Source organism: Rhinoderma darwinii, chromosome 3 (genome assembly GCF_050947455.1).
Source record: "Rhinoderma darwinii isolate aRhiDar2 chromosome 3, aRhiDar2.hap1, whole genome shotgun sequence".
Taxonomy (NCBI): domain Eukaryota; kingdom Metazoa; phylum Chordata; class Amphibia; order Anura; family Rhinodermatidae; genus Rhinoderma; species Rhinoderma darwinii.
Window position 1 is genome coordinate 257,408,888 of NC_134689.1, and position 15,367 is coordinate 257,424,254.

General features: G+C 41.4%; 1 protein-coding gene across 1 annotated transcript in view; it reads left to right on the top strand.

The window, feature by feature from the left end:
• The window catches only part of LOC142750426 (uncharacterized), a 33,993-nt gene that overhangs the window by 12,251 nt on the left and 6,375 nt on the right, over positions 1-15,367 (top strand). The window contains exons 9-11 of the mRNA XM_075859427.1: positions 5,447-5,510; positions 8,334-8,471; positions 15,241-15,290. Coding sequence (XP_075715542.1) covers positions 5,447-5,510; positions 8,334-8,471; positions 15,241-15,290 — 252 coding nt within the window. The remainder of the gene's footprint in view (positions 1-5,446; positions 5,511-8,333; positions 8,472-15,240; positions 15,291-15,367) is intronic.

A 15,367-nucleotide genomic window follows, 5' to 3' on the forward strand; every position in this document is an offset into this window, starting at 1 on the left:
TGGATGTTTGCACCTCACTAGACATTTTTTAACAGTATATAGAAAAGGAGACGTGGCTTAGCGGGAAAGGTGTGGCTTAAAATGCACCAAAATTTGCCAAAAATAAAACTAAATTCTGGTGCAAAATCTGCAAACTCAAAGGTGGTATAAGAAAGAGGAATAAGTATTCGCCAAAATTATTATACAGCATGCATCACTGTGATAAATTTGGCACATTCTGTGACTGCCTTGTCAAAGTTCACGCTGTATAACTTTTAGAAGTAAATGTGGGTCATTGTATTCTAATAGTTACTCCTTCAGACACTTTTTCCTTATGAAATTAACTAAACAAGATGAATGATGGATAGTGTAACAATGCTAATTCTCAGATCTGGAATCCAACAGGCGAGTCAATGAAACGGTTTACAAAAATAGTAAGTGGTAATGCGGATTTTGTAGCACTTTAGGAGTTGCACTTCAAGAAGTTTGTAATACAGCAAGCTGAAAGGAGGAATAGACGTAATAGGGTTTGCACAGGCTAACCTGGGGAGCAAAGTCTAAGGCCTCATGCACACGACCGTGTTTTTGCGTCCGCAATTCAACCGCAAATCCACGGGTTAATTGCGGACCCATTCATTTCTATGTGGCCATACCCACTATCCGTGTTTTCACGGTTCTCCGCATGTCCGCACATCCGTGCCGCAGAAACTCCGGACATGTCCTATTATGGGCCGCAAATGCGGTGCGGACATGCCAATAGAAGTCAATGGGCCCGTGGAAATTGCGGATACAACGCCGTGTGTCATCCGCAGTTTGCGGATTTGCGGATCATGTGACCTTCTAAAGGGGGTTTGACCAAGCTTTTGGCATCCTGTTTAAAAGTCCTTTTTTTTTTTTTTTTTTTCATCCGCATTTTTGCGGATTACATACGGATGAACTGCGGATTACATACGGATGAACTGCGGATGACATTCCACGGAACACGGTCCTGGAATTTGCGGACCAGAATAACACCACGGTCGTGTGCATGAGGCCTAAGGAAGTACAACAGAAAAGGAGATCAGCTCTGTTCAGATGTGTATATAAACTAGAGAAAAAAAGGAGTCTATTGCTATCATTTATGACAAAATAGAAAATTTATTGATTATACACAAAACAGAGAATCTAAAAAACAGGTCTATGTCTAGATCACCATTTAAATGCACACTATCATAACAAGTACAGAGAGTATACATAGCATGAGGAAATCACATGATCTTTATACCAGGATTAGAAATATATCTATTCAAATGGTACATGTAAAACTACCTCTATCAAAAAAGTAAAGAACTCACTGTGAGAGTTAAAACGTGACTAAATTAAGTCACAAATAGGGTGAATACGTGTAAGACCCAGCAGATCGTTGGTCATAGACTTACCCATGCAAAATGGCGTAATTACGTGACCCAGATGGTAAGTAGCGCCCTGACGCGCGTTTCACAAGTCTAGCTTTCTCAAGGGGTCAAAGCTAATTCTCAGATCTGGAATCCAACACGCCAGGCAATGAAACGGTTTACAAAAATAGTAAATGGTAATGCGGATTTCGTAGCACTTTAGGAGTTGCACTTCAAAAAGTTTGTAATACAGCAAGCTGAAAGGAGGAATAGACGTAATTGGGTTGGCGCAGGCTAACCTGGGGAGCAAAGTCTAAGGAAGTACAACAGAAAAGGAGATCAGCTCTGTTCAGATGTATGCAGAGTTCAGTGCACAGGAGAAAAAGATCAGCTGTGGTCAGCTATATGCAGACTTTGGCACACAAGAGCAAAAGATCAGCCGTGGTCAAACGTATGCAGAGTTCGGTACACAGAAGAGCAATAATGGTTAAGCCCAGTGAAGCTGGATTATTGGCAGACCAGAATAATCAGGCTCAGGAAGCTATTAGTAAATATAGGGAAGCAATTGGCTACATGGTGGGTTTAATCACTAACTAATAACCAAGAGCAGCAAATACTTGGCTGGCCAAAAATCTAAAATAAGCTAGGCTCTCGGTAGCCTTGTAGCCAGAAACGTTCAGTTCCTGAAAAATAGTTTTCGTTTTTTTATTGGAAATATGTGTGGCCTTTAGACTATAAGTAAACACATCATTAGAGAATTATAACAAAAAAAAACCACATTACTGCATGTAGAGTTGTAGTAAAAGGCTAATGGGCCCTGGTACAAAGTTTACGAATAGGCCCTGGTGCAAAATCACACACAGTTTTTTGCTGCAGTTTTTTACGTTGAAACCGCGTCGGAAACCTTGGCAAAAAAGTCTAAAAACGCCTCCCATTGATTTCAATGGGAGGCTGAGGCGTTTTTTCCCATGAGCGGAAAAGAAGCTTGCGGGAAAAAGGAGCGACATGCCCTTTCTTCGGGCGTTTCCATCTCTGACCTCCCATTGACATCAATGGGAGGCAGAGAAACGTTTTTTCGCTGCATTTTTTGCGTGCGCCACTCAAGGGCCGCGGCCAAAAACACCGCAAAAAATGTGGCAAACGGCGTGCAGGCAGGACAAAATCTGCCAGCAAAAAACTCTGTGCAAACAGGGCCTTAGTCTGTTTTATACTTTAATTAGTAAGTTATTGGTAATAATCAGGCTTACATGCCCAAGCTGACATCACTCAGTGGCATCTGCCTCACATCTATGTGTGTGTCCTAAATCCTTTTACCGCACAACATAAGCAGCATATACTGCCATTATACTTTACCTTCTCTGTCAGTCCTCTCACACACAGGTAGTGCACACAGACAATCTGTCTAGGAGATGACAAAGAATAGAAGTGACAGTGGCCTGGGCAGAGCCCAGGATTCACTAAGGCCCTGTCGTGGAAATCTATGGCTCAAAATATATTAGATTGAAATTTATACGAGTCCAAACAGACTCTCAGGCCAGGCCCCATTATTCAGTATCTTAATTAGGATATTTCACCGATATATATCGAGAGAGGAGAAGAAAACACACAGACACTGCTGGTATGCTCAAAATACTCCTCTCAAGGTTTATTTCCAAACTCAAACAATAATAATATCATTCAGAAGGGGTGTAGGCTTGAGGTTAACCAATGAGAGACAATGTGACAATATTTGTTATTCAGTACAAAGCATACAATAAGATACATCCCAGATACATCATTATAATTCTTCACACATCAGGTTTGCAGGTGGCCTTATCTCTCTTGGGCAGAATGTTCCCGTAAGGTGGCTCTCCCACACACATATTTTGGCCCTCCCTTCTCACTCCCTGTTCCTTCTTTGCAAGCTTCGCATGGGAACCAAGGTCAAAGATAAAACATACGAAATCAACATTACTTGTATTAAAGGAACAATGACTTTCCTATTCACTACAAAAGAACCAAGATGGGAACTCCAGACAAGATGGCTGCTGCACGAAACAAAATCATTTAAACATTATCAATCACTTTCACATAATACATATCTTAGTAATTCGGCATCCTGCTTGATAATTCATAATGTAATTTCATACAGAGAATATAAGCAAATAAACCATTCTTCACAGCCCTATTCACACGACAGGGTTTCCCGGGCGTGTGACGGGCGTTCAAAAAACGGCAGTCATGCGGCCGCAGTAGGAACAATAGACCCCAAATGGGGCTATTCACACGACCGATTTTTTGACGGTCCGGGAAACCCGGCCTTCAAAAAATTGGACATGCCCTATTTTCGGCCGTTCTCCCAGCCTCTCGGCTCCCATAGAATTCTATGGGGCCCGGTAATACACAGCCATCACTTGAATGTGTTCCGAGTGACGGCCGTGTCTTCCGTCACTTGCTCTCTCCTCCTCTTAACAGTGCGAAGTGCATGTGAGGAGGAGGGTATTTTTTTTCTCCCTGTAGGAGCTTTGGCAACGCTGTGGCCAGGGATTGGGGATTCCGCTCCAGGAGAAATCCCTGACTTCACTGTCCATATATGGACACAGTGACGTCAGGGATACTGAAACTGAATCCCCGGCGCTGTGGCCAGCGTTTCCGCTCCAGGAGAAGTCCCTGAATCCACTGCGTCCATATATGGACACAGTGATGTCAGGGACTTCTGAAGTGGAATCCCCGGCACTGTGGCAGGTGTTTCCGCTCCAGGAGAAGTCCCTGACTTCACTGTCCATATATGGACACAGTGACGTCAGGGACTTCTGAAGCGGAATCCCCGGCGCTGCGGCCCATGTTTCCGCTCCAGGAGAAGTCCCTGACTTCACTGTCCATATAAGGACACAGTGACGTCAGGGACTTCTGAAGCGGAATCCCCGGTGCTGTGGGCAGTGTTTCCGCTCCAGGAGAAGTCCCTGACTTCACTGTCCATATATGGATATGGAAGTCAGGGACTTCTCCTGGAATGGTGGCGCTATCTACAGAAAGGTAGGGGGGGGGGGTGCCATCTCTGGGGAGGTGCTGTGTAGAACTACCTACAGGCAGCTGTGCGGCATTACCTACGGGGGCTGCGTGGCATTACCTATGGGGGCCTCTGTGGCATTATCTACAGGGGGCTGTGTGGCATTACCTACAGAGGCCTGTGTGGCACTACCTACAGGGGGCTGTCTGACCCTACCTACAGGGACCTGTGTGGCACTGCCTGCAGGGGGGCTGTGACAGTATCTACAGAGGGAAGTGTGTGGCAAAAAAATTTAAAACTGAAATTCATCCGTTTTTAAAACGGACAGGGAAAAAAACGGATGCAAAACGGGTCAAAATCGGCCTTTAAAAACGGAAACATGGCACGGAACAAATGCAAACAGGCCGAGAAAAACTGACGTTTTTATCGGCTGACACTCGGACCCTGTTGTGTGAACAGAGCCTTAGACTGAAATAGACTGTAAGCAGTCTACGGATGAGTTCACACGGAGTTTCTTGACAAGTTTGATTTCAATGGGAGGCGGAGGCTTTTTTTTCCTGCGAGCGGAAAAATCGGCTCGCGGGAAAAAGAAGCGACATGCCCTATCTTTGGGTGTATATCGCGGTGTTTTATGCCCGCGGCGCTCAATGACCGCGGGTGAAAAACGCCGCGAAAATCAGCGTGCAGGCAGAGCAAAATATTCCCGTCTGGAATTTTGAGGCAGATTTTCCTCCTGCAAAAAACTCTGTGTGAACCCTAAAAGTTTTCTAAAAACATGGAAATAGTTTTATGTTAAACAAAAACCCCACATTACAATAAAGTTAAGCCATGGAAACAATGTGATGTGTCTACCATAGTCATTTTATTTATTGTTAGTGAGCTTTCTTAGCCTGTTGTCTTTTGTATCCTCTTATGTTGTTACCTGCCTGCCTTTCATAAGTAGAAATATTGCCAGGCCTTTCTTTTTTTTATATATATTTCCCGGGTACATTGTCTTGTGCTGGCACTCCCTTATGTGCCTTAATGCATGGTCTGCTGGAATGATGAATATATTTGTGTAGATCATTTAGGGTTGAAGTGACTGGATACAACTTTATCTCTACAGTGAGAAGATAAAAGAGCTGGAAACTGAGCGATCAGACAAGGAATTGGAGATGAGAAAGCTGAAGGTGAGAAAACTGTCTCTGTTATGGCCATTTGATTATTGAGTTCACTGACTTATCATCCAACTAGGATGTTCTTTTATGTAACGCTAAAGTGCTTAGACTATGTGTAAGACCAAGATATGCTGCCTTCCACAGGACGTAGAATGAACTGATCATTATTTTAAAAAAAATTATAAATACACTTTATAAATACAATTTATTGCCATAGTGCATTTGTTGTATGATATTCATAATTTACATTGTGTTCTAATGGAGTATTGCCAAATGTAAGCATTTATAATTTTGTTAAATTACCAAGCAAGAGAGGATATTAACAATTTAATTAATAAATAATGTTTCATGGTCTGTAGAAAATAATTCACATTCTAAAGAAATAATTACCCATTATTATTATTACTAGCTTTTGATCACTTGTCACGTGCAGCACAGTTTTTGTATTTTTCAATATATATATATATATATATATATATATATATATATATATATATATATATATATACAGTGGAGGAAATAAGTATTTGATCCCTTGCTGATTTTGTAAGCTTGCCCACTGTCAAAGTCATGAACAGTCTAGAATTTTTAGGCTAGGTTAATTTTACCAGTGAGAGATAGATTATATAAAAAAAAAAAAAGAAAATCACATTGTCAAAATTATATATATTTATTTGCATTATGCACAGAGAAATAAGTATTTGATCCCCTACCAACCATTAAGAGTTTAGCCTCCTCCAGACCAGTTGCACGCTCCAAATCAACTTGGTGCCTGCATTAAAGACAGCTGTCTTACATGGTCACCTGTATAAAAGACTCCTGTCCACAGACTCAATGAATCAGTCTGACTCTAACCTCTACAACATGGGCAAGACCAAAGAGCTTTCTAAGGATGTCAGGGACAAGATCATAGACCTGCACAAGGCTGGAATGGGCTACAAAACCATAAGTAAGACGCTGGGTGAGAAGGAGACAACTGTTGGTGCAATAGTAAGAAAATGTAAGACATACAAAATGACTGCCAATCGACATCGATCTGGGGCTCCATGCAAAATCTCACCTCGTGGGGTATCCTTGATCCTGAGGAAGGTGAGAGCTCAGCCAAAAACTACACGGGGGGGGGGGGGGGAACTTGTTAATGATCTCAAGGCAGCTGGGACCACAGTCACCAAGAAAACCATTGGTAACACATTACGCCGTAATGGATTAAAATCCTGCAGTGCCCGCAAGGTCCCCCTGCTCAAGATGGCACATGTACAGGCCCGTCTGAAGTTTGCAAATGAACATCTGGATGATTCTGAGAGTGATTGGGAGAAGGTGCTGTGGTCAGATGAGACTAAAATTGAGCTCTTTGGCATTAACTCAACTCGCCGTGTTTGGAGGAAGAGAAATGCTGCCTATGACCCAAAGAACACCGTCCCCACTTTCAAGCATGGAGGTGGAAACATTATGTTTTGGGGGTGTTTCTCTGCTAAGGGCACAGGACTACTTCACCGCATCAATGGGAGAATGGATGGAGCCATGTACCGTCAAATCCTGAGTGACAACCTACTTCCCTCCACCAGGACATTAAAAATGGCTCGTGGCTGGGTCTTCCAGCACGACAATGACCCGAAACATACAGCCAAGGAGTGGCTCAAAAAGAAGCACATTAAGGTCATGGAGTGGCCTAGCCAGTCTCCAGACCTTAATCCCATCGAAAACTTATGGAGGGAGCTGAAGATCCGAGTTGCCAAGCGACAGCCTTGAAATCTTAATGATTTACAGATGATCTGCAAAGAGGAGTGGGCCAAAATTCCATCTAACATGTGTGCAAACCTCATCATCAACTACAAAAAAAACGTCTGACTGCTGTGCTTGCCAACAAGGGTTTTGCCACCAAGTATTAAGTCTTGTTTGCCAAAGGGATCAAATACTTATTTCTCTGTGCACAATGCAAATAAATATATATCATTTTGACTATGTGATTTTCTGTTTTTTTTTAAATATAATCTATCTCTCACTGTTAAAATTAACCTAGCCTAAAAATTCTAGACTGTTCATGTCTTTGACAGTGGGCAAACTTACAAAATCAGCAAGGGATCAAATACTTATTTCCTTCACTGTATATATATATATATATATATATATATATATATATATATATATATATATATATATATATATATATATATACATATATATATATATTGTACTGGAATTCTCACCTATTGTTTTCAAGTGCTTTTAGTAAAACTTTTCAGACATCAAATTCTCTTATGCGTTTAACAACTTGAAGCTCCTTAGACAGAAATGATTCCCCTTTTGGCTCTAAATGTTGAAATGAGAATTCGAAACATTATTTTGTACTCCAAGCTCCATGTATGCTGGCTTGTTTTTGACTTCTCCTTGGTCTGGGATCCTGTTATTTCCTGGGGTCAGGGTAAAACAAGCAGAAGATGAGGCACACGTGATGCTTGTAAACATCACACCCCAAGTGAATTCATAGAAAATCACGATCATGATATAGGAATTATCACAGGGGACAGCACAGAAATAGTACATATAGAAAATACAAGTGAATCTTGACATACTAGATATAAAACAGGAGGATGGTTGACAATTTAATTATATGCTGTGACATCGGTAAGGTTAAAAATGTTTGAGGGATAAAATAAATAAAAGTACCAAAATGCATATTTGTACACAAATTGACATATGTCATATCACTGAATTTAGGCTTGTTAATCTGTATGTGTATGTGAAACGTGTGATAAGCAAATTGCCTTTTTATATGTAAGTGTTGTGTGATATAAATAGTTACAAATGCAACTGTAACAGTAATATTTTAAACAGAATGAAAATGGATTGGTCCTTCGCATTGAGCTGGATGCATGTCGGCAGCAGCTGGAATTGGAGAGAAGTCATCGAGAGGGACTTCAGAGTAGGGTAGGAGAACTGGAATCTAAGCTTGCAGAAGAGAGAAGAAGCCAGGTCAGTGTCTTTGTAGCCAATCACAGCATTCACAACATAATCCATGAGTGCCATCTATCTATCTATCTATCTATCTATCTATCTATCTATCTATCTGTCTGTCTGTCTGTCTGTCTGTCTGTCTGTCTGTCTGTCTGTCTGTCTGTCTGTCTGTCTGTCTGTCTGTCTGTCTCAGTATTGGGACACACCTCTTAATTAATTGAATTAAGTCCCATTGCCACAGGTGTATAAAATCCAGCACCTAGCCATGCAGTCTGTCTTTACAAACATTAGTGAAATAATGGGTCGTTCTAAAGAACCCACTGAATTCCAGCGTGGTACTGTAATAGGATGTCAGCGCTGTAACAAGTCAGTTTGTGAAATTTCTTTCGTCCTAGATATACCACGATCAAGTGCCAGTGGAATTATTGCAAAGTGGAAGTGTTTAGTAACCCCATCAACTCAGCCATGACGTGGCAGACCACATAAAGTCACAGAGCAGGGTCGAAAAAAAGTCGCCAACGCTCTGCTGACTCAATAACTGCAGAGTTCCAAACCTCCTCTGGCATTAACATCTGCACAAAAACGGTGCATCGGGAGCTTTGTGGCGTGGGTTTTACATGGCCGAGCAGCTGCACGCATGCTTTAACCCCTTCCCTCTTTGGCTACTTTTGACCTTCCTGACAGAGCCTCATTTTTCAAATCTGACATGTTTCCCTTAATGTGGTAATAACTCCGTAATGCTTTTACCTATCCAAGCGATTCTGAGCTAGTTTTCTTGTGACACATTGGACATTGTTACTGGCAAAATTTGCTCGATATGTTCAGTATTTAATTGTGAAAAACACCAAAATGTAGCGAAACATTGCAAAAATTAGCATTTTTCTCAATTTAAATGTATCTGCTTGTTAGACAGGCAGTTATAACGCACAAAATTGTTCCTAATTAACATCCCCCATATGTCTACTTTAGATTGGCATCGTTTTTTGAACATCCTTTTATTTTTCTAGGACGTTACAAGGCTTTGAACTTTAGCAGCAATTTCTCACATTTTCAAGAAAATTTCAAAAGGCTATTTTTACAGGGGCCAGTTCACTTGTGAAGTGGCTTTGAGGGCCTTATATATTAGAAACCCCCAAAAAGTCACCCCATTTTAAAAACTTCACCCCTCAAAGTATTCAAAACAGCATTTAGAAAATTTCTTAACCCTTTAGACATTTCACAGGATTTAAAGCAATGTAGAGGTGAAATTTACAAATTTCATATTTTTTTGCAGAAATAAATATTTAATAAAAAATTTTTTATAACACAGAAGATTTTACCAGAGAAATGCAACTCAATATTTATTGCCCAGGTTCTGCAGTTTTTGGAAATATCCCACATGTGGCCGTAGCATGCTACTGGACTGAAGCACAGGCCTCAGAAGCAAAGGAGCACCTAGTGGATTTTGGGGCCTTATTTTTATTAGAATATATTTTAGGCACCATGTCAGGTTTGAAGGGCTGTTGCGCTGCCAAAACAGTGAAAATCCCCCAAAACTACACACTTCAAGGAAATTATCTAGGGGTACAGTGAGCATTTTGACCGCACAGGTTTTTTACAGAAATTATTGGAAGTAGGCTGTGAAAATTAAAATCTACATTTTTTCAAAGAAAATGTAGGTTTAGTGATTTTTTTTCTCATTTCCACAAGGACTAAAGGAGAAAAAGCACCGCAAAATCTGTAAAGCAATTTCTCCCGAGTAAAACAATACCCCACATGTGGTAATAAACGGCTGTTTGGACACACGGCACGGCTTAGAAGTGAAAGAGCGCTATTTGGCTTTTGGAGCTCAAATTTAGCAGGAATGGTTTGCGGAGGCCATGTCACATTTACAAAGACCCTGAGGGGACAAAACAGTGGAAACTCCCCACAAGTGACCCCATTTTGGAGACTACATCCGTTGAGGAAATTATCTAGGGGCATAATGAGCGTTTTGACCCCACAGTTTGTTTGCAGAAATTATTGGAAGTAGGCCCTGAAAATAAAAATCTACATTTTTTTCAAAGAAAATGTAGGTTTAGCTTATTTTTTCTCATTTCCACAAGGACTGAAGGAGAAAAAGCACCACAAAATTTGTAAAGCAATTTCTTCGGAGTAAAACAATACGGCAGGGCATAGAATGGAAAGAGCGCTATTTGGCTTTTGGAGATCACATTTGGCAGGAATGGTTTGCGGAGGCCAGGTCACAGTTGCAGAGCCCCTGAGGGGACATAACAATGAAAACGCCCAAAAAGTGACTGCATTTAGGAAACTACACCTCTTGAGGAATTCATCTAGGGGTGTAGTAAGCATTTTGACCCCACAGATGTTTCATAGAATTTATTAGAATTGGGCAGTGAAAATAAAAGCAATCCTTTTTCTTCAATAAGACGTAGCTTTAGCGCAAAATTTTTCATTTTCTCAACAAATAAAGGAAAAAAATAACCCAACATTTAAAAAAAGCAATTTCTCCCGAGTACAGCAATACCTCATATGTGGTCATAAACTGCTATTTGGGCACACGGCAGGGCTCAGAAGGGAAGGAGCGCCATTTGGAGTGCAGATGTTGCTGGATTGGTTTCTGGGCGCCTGTGGGCCCAAAACAGTGGAAACCCCCCAGAAGTGACCCAATTTTGGAAACTACACCCCTCAATGCATTTACATAGGGGTGTAGTGAGCATTTTAATCCTGCAGATGCTTTGTAGAAATTAGTGTGCACTCGATGTTGCAGAGTAAAAATCTGATTTTTTTCCATAGATATGCCAATATGTGGTGCCCAGCTTGTGCCACCATAACAAGACAGCTCTCTAATTATTATGCAGTGTTTCCCGGTTTTAGAAACACCCTACATGGGGCACTAATCTTTTGCCTGGACATTCGACCAGGCTCAGAAGTGAAAGCGTACCATGTAAAATTGAGGCCTAATTTGGCGATTTACAAAGTATTGGTTCACAACTGCAGAGGCTCAGATGTGAAATAATAAAAAGAAACCCCTGAGAAGTGACCCCATTTGGAAACTACACCCCTCAAGGCATTTATTAAGGGGTGTAGTGAGCATTTTCACCCCACAGGTCTTTTCCATAAATGATTGCACTGCGGATGGTGCAAATTAAAATTGATATTTTTCCCTAGATATGCCATTTCAGTGACAAATATGTCATGCCCAGCTTATGCCACTGGAGACACACACCCCAAAAATTGTTTAAAACGTTCTCCCGGGTATGACCATGCCATATATGTGGAAGGAAACTGCTGTTTGGGCACATTGTAGGGTTCAGAGCGGAGGGAGCGCCATTTGCCTTTTGGAGAGCGGATTTTGCTTGGTAGTAGATTTGTTTGATTATTGCTGGTGTTTCCATTTATAATGTGGGGGTACATGTAAGCTGGGCAGAATATATAAAGGGCATAGTCAGGTGGTTTAATAATGGGGTAAAAAAACAATAAAATGATCCATAGATGTGTGTTACACTGTGACACAATCCTTTCTGCACAGGCCGGTGTCGCACTGATAAATGGCGTCCTTTCTTATGCCCCTTTTGGTCCACACTCCGCACCTTTGCTGTTTGGGGAATTTTGCTGGGAACGTGTTGTCCTGGTATAATACGGGCACCCTTCCAGCAGATATGTTTGGGCCCTCCCCTTCCTGGTTCCCTAATTTTAGGTCCTTGATAAATCGCCTCTTGAAACAGAAGAAATGTTCCCCTCGGGCCGGTGCAACTGCATATTTTTTATTTCCTGACTTATTGGAGCCTTAACTAATTTTATTTTTTCATCGACGTAGTGGTATGAGGGCTTTTTTTTTGCGGGACGAGCTGTAGTTATTATTGGTACCATTTTGAAGTACATGCGACTCTTTGATCACCTTTTATCCTACGTTTTGGGAGGACAGGTAACCAAAAAAACGCAATTCTGCCATATTTTTTTTTGTTTCTTTTATACAGCGTTCACCATGTTCACCATGCGTAATAAACTACATGTTCACGTTATTCTGCGGGTCAGTACAATTCTGGCGATACCTAATTTATAGAACTTTTTTATGTTTTACAACTTTTTGCACAATAAAATTACTTTTGGAAAAAGAATGTATTTTTTCTGTCGCCAAGTTGTGAGAACCATAACTTTTTAATTTTTTTGTCGACGGAGCTGTATGAGGGTTTGGTTTTTCGGAGACAAGCTATAGTTTTTATAGGTACCATTTTTGGATACGTGCGACTTTTTGATCACTTTTTATTCCAATATTTGTAGGGCAAAGTGACCAAAAACCAGAAACTCTGGTATAGTTTTGTAAGTTTTTTTTTTACGCTGTTCACCGCGTGCAATAAATAATATAATATTTTGACACCTCAGGTCGTTACGGTCGCGGCAATACCAAATACATATGGTTTATTATTTTTTTTCAATAATAAAGGACTTGATAAGGGAAAATGGGTGATTGTGTTTTATTTTATTGCTTGAAACTTTTATTGTTTTCAAACTTTTATTTTTTTCACTTTTTTATATTTATTTTTTACACTTCTTTTCAAGTCCCACTAGGGGACTTGAAGTTCCAACTGTCTGATGTTTTTTTTCTAATACATTGCACTACCTACGTAGTGCAATGTATTAGATCTGTCAGTTATTCACTGACAGCAAGCCGATTAGGCTCCACCTACCGACGGGGCCTAATCGGCTTCCGTAATGGCAGAGCAGGAGGCCATTGTGTCTCCTGTTGCCATAGCAGCAGTCGCCAGTCCTGATTGCCTGTCAGGGCTGGCGATCTGCTAGTAACCGCTACGATGCAGCAATCGCTGCATCGAAGGGGTTAATGGCAGGTATCGGAGCTAGCTCCGGTTCCTGCCATTACAGGTGGATGTCAGCTGTAACATACAGCTGACTTCCACCGCTGATGACGCCGGATCAGCTCCTGAGCCGGCGCCATCTTGCCGGCGGCTACGGAAGCCGATCAGGCTCCGCTGCCAGGCGGATCTTGACCGGCTTCCATGCTAGGCAGACCGGGAGGCCAGTATTAGGCCTCTGGTTGCCATTGCAGCCACCGGAACCCCGGCAATTTCATTTCTGGGTTTCCGATGAGCTGCAAACAGCTTAAATGTAGTGATCACGTTTGAACGCTGCATTGAAGGGGTTAATGGCGGGGATCGAAGCTAATTTCGGTCCCCGCCATTACAGCCGGATGTCAACTGTAAGATACAGCTGAGATCCGGCGACGATGGCACCGGCTCAGCTTCTGAGCCGGTGCCAAACATTTGTCGTAAGTATACGACATTTTGCGGGAAGCACTGGCTTTCCATGACGTATACTTACGACAAATGTCGGGAAGGGGTTAAATCACCAAGCACAATGCCAAGCGTCAGATGGAGTGGTGTAAAGCCTACCATTCACACAAAAACTGTGAGCCAGGCGCTTAATGGCATGGGTTTCCATAGCCAAACAGCTGCATGCAAGTCTTATACCACCAAGCAGTATGCCAAGTGGATTGACAAATCGCGCTTCTCCATCTGGCAGCCTATTGGACGGGTCTGGGTTTGGAGAATGCCAGGAGAACGTAACCTGCCTGACTGAATTGTGCCAACTGTAAAGTTTGATGGAGAAGGGATAATGCTATGGGTTTGTTTTTCAGGGGTTGGCCTAGGCCCCTTAGTTCCAGTGATAGGAAATTTTAATGCTTCAGCATATAAAGACATTATGGACAATTGTATGCTTTCAGCTTTGTGGGAACAGTCTGTGGAAGACCCTTCTCTGTTCCAGCATGACTGTGCCCCAGTGCACAAAGCAAGGTCCATAAAGACATGGTTGGGCGAGTTTAGTGTGGAAGAACTTGACTGGTCTGCACAGAGACCTGACCTCAACCCCATTAAAAACAAAAATCCCCACAGATACACTCCAAAATCTTGTAGAAAGCCTTCCCAGAAGGCTGTTTTATCTGCAAAGGGGGAACCAACTTCATATTAATGCCTATGGATTTAGAATGGGATGTCATAAATAGGTGTCCCAATACTTTTGTCCATATAATCTAATCTATCTATCTATCTATCTACAGTATCTCTCTCCTCCCCCATCATTTACCTCTATCTCTCTTTCTCACTCTCTATATTGTATTTTGCGGCTATGCAGTTCTCTAATATACCAGTGTTGGTTCAAAAAACGCCTTTTCTAAATACAGATACGCTGGGCAATCTGATGATCATCATAGATCTGTCAGTGGGCCACACATTTCCCCTGTCTCACTGCAGTGAAAATGCAGTATTACAGTACATGGCGTTCACTTATATAAATGGTCGACCATGAATTACAAGGTTGCACTGAGTTCTCCAGAGCAAACACTGCTCTTTAAGGCTCCTCTCTGCACTGGCTAATAGAGGGGGGGGGGGGCTCCCTAAATATAAGCATTTTAATTTTAAAACAAAGGTACGTTGTACTTCTTTGTATGTATAATTATACTTGTATCCTTTATGTGTTGAAGTTTATTGATTTTTATCTTGTTTAATATGTAATTTTGATTGCTTGCATATACATTGCCCCTTTAACAATAATTGAGAATCAGCAAAACAGAACAGAACATCTTTTTCATAGAGTACTCTTCGAACCACTTTACACAGTCCTCTGTTATACAAGATTACAATTTATTATCTTTTCCATTGGTTACTCTTCAAACCACCTTACACCGTCTTCTGTTATACTGTAAATTACAATTTATAACAGTCATCTGACATGGGTTTTGAATGAAGCCACTAACACATTTATGATACATGCATATTATATGTCATTTCAGGATTGCCTTGGTAATGTGGAAAACAAGAGATCTGTGACCCAATCACAAAGGTTTGTTATCTAGGAAAACCCACTATGCTATTTAGCTGACCAGAAAGAAAAGAACATTCTGTACTTGGCAGCATTGT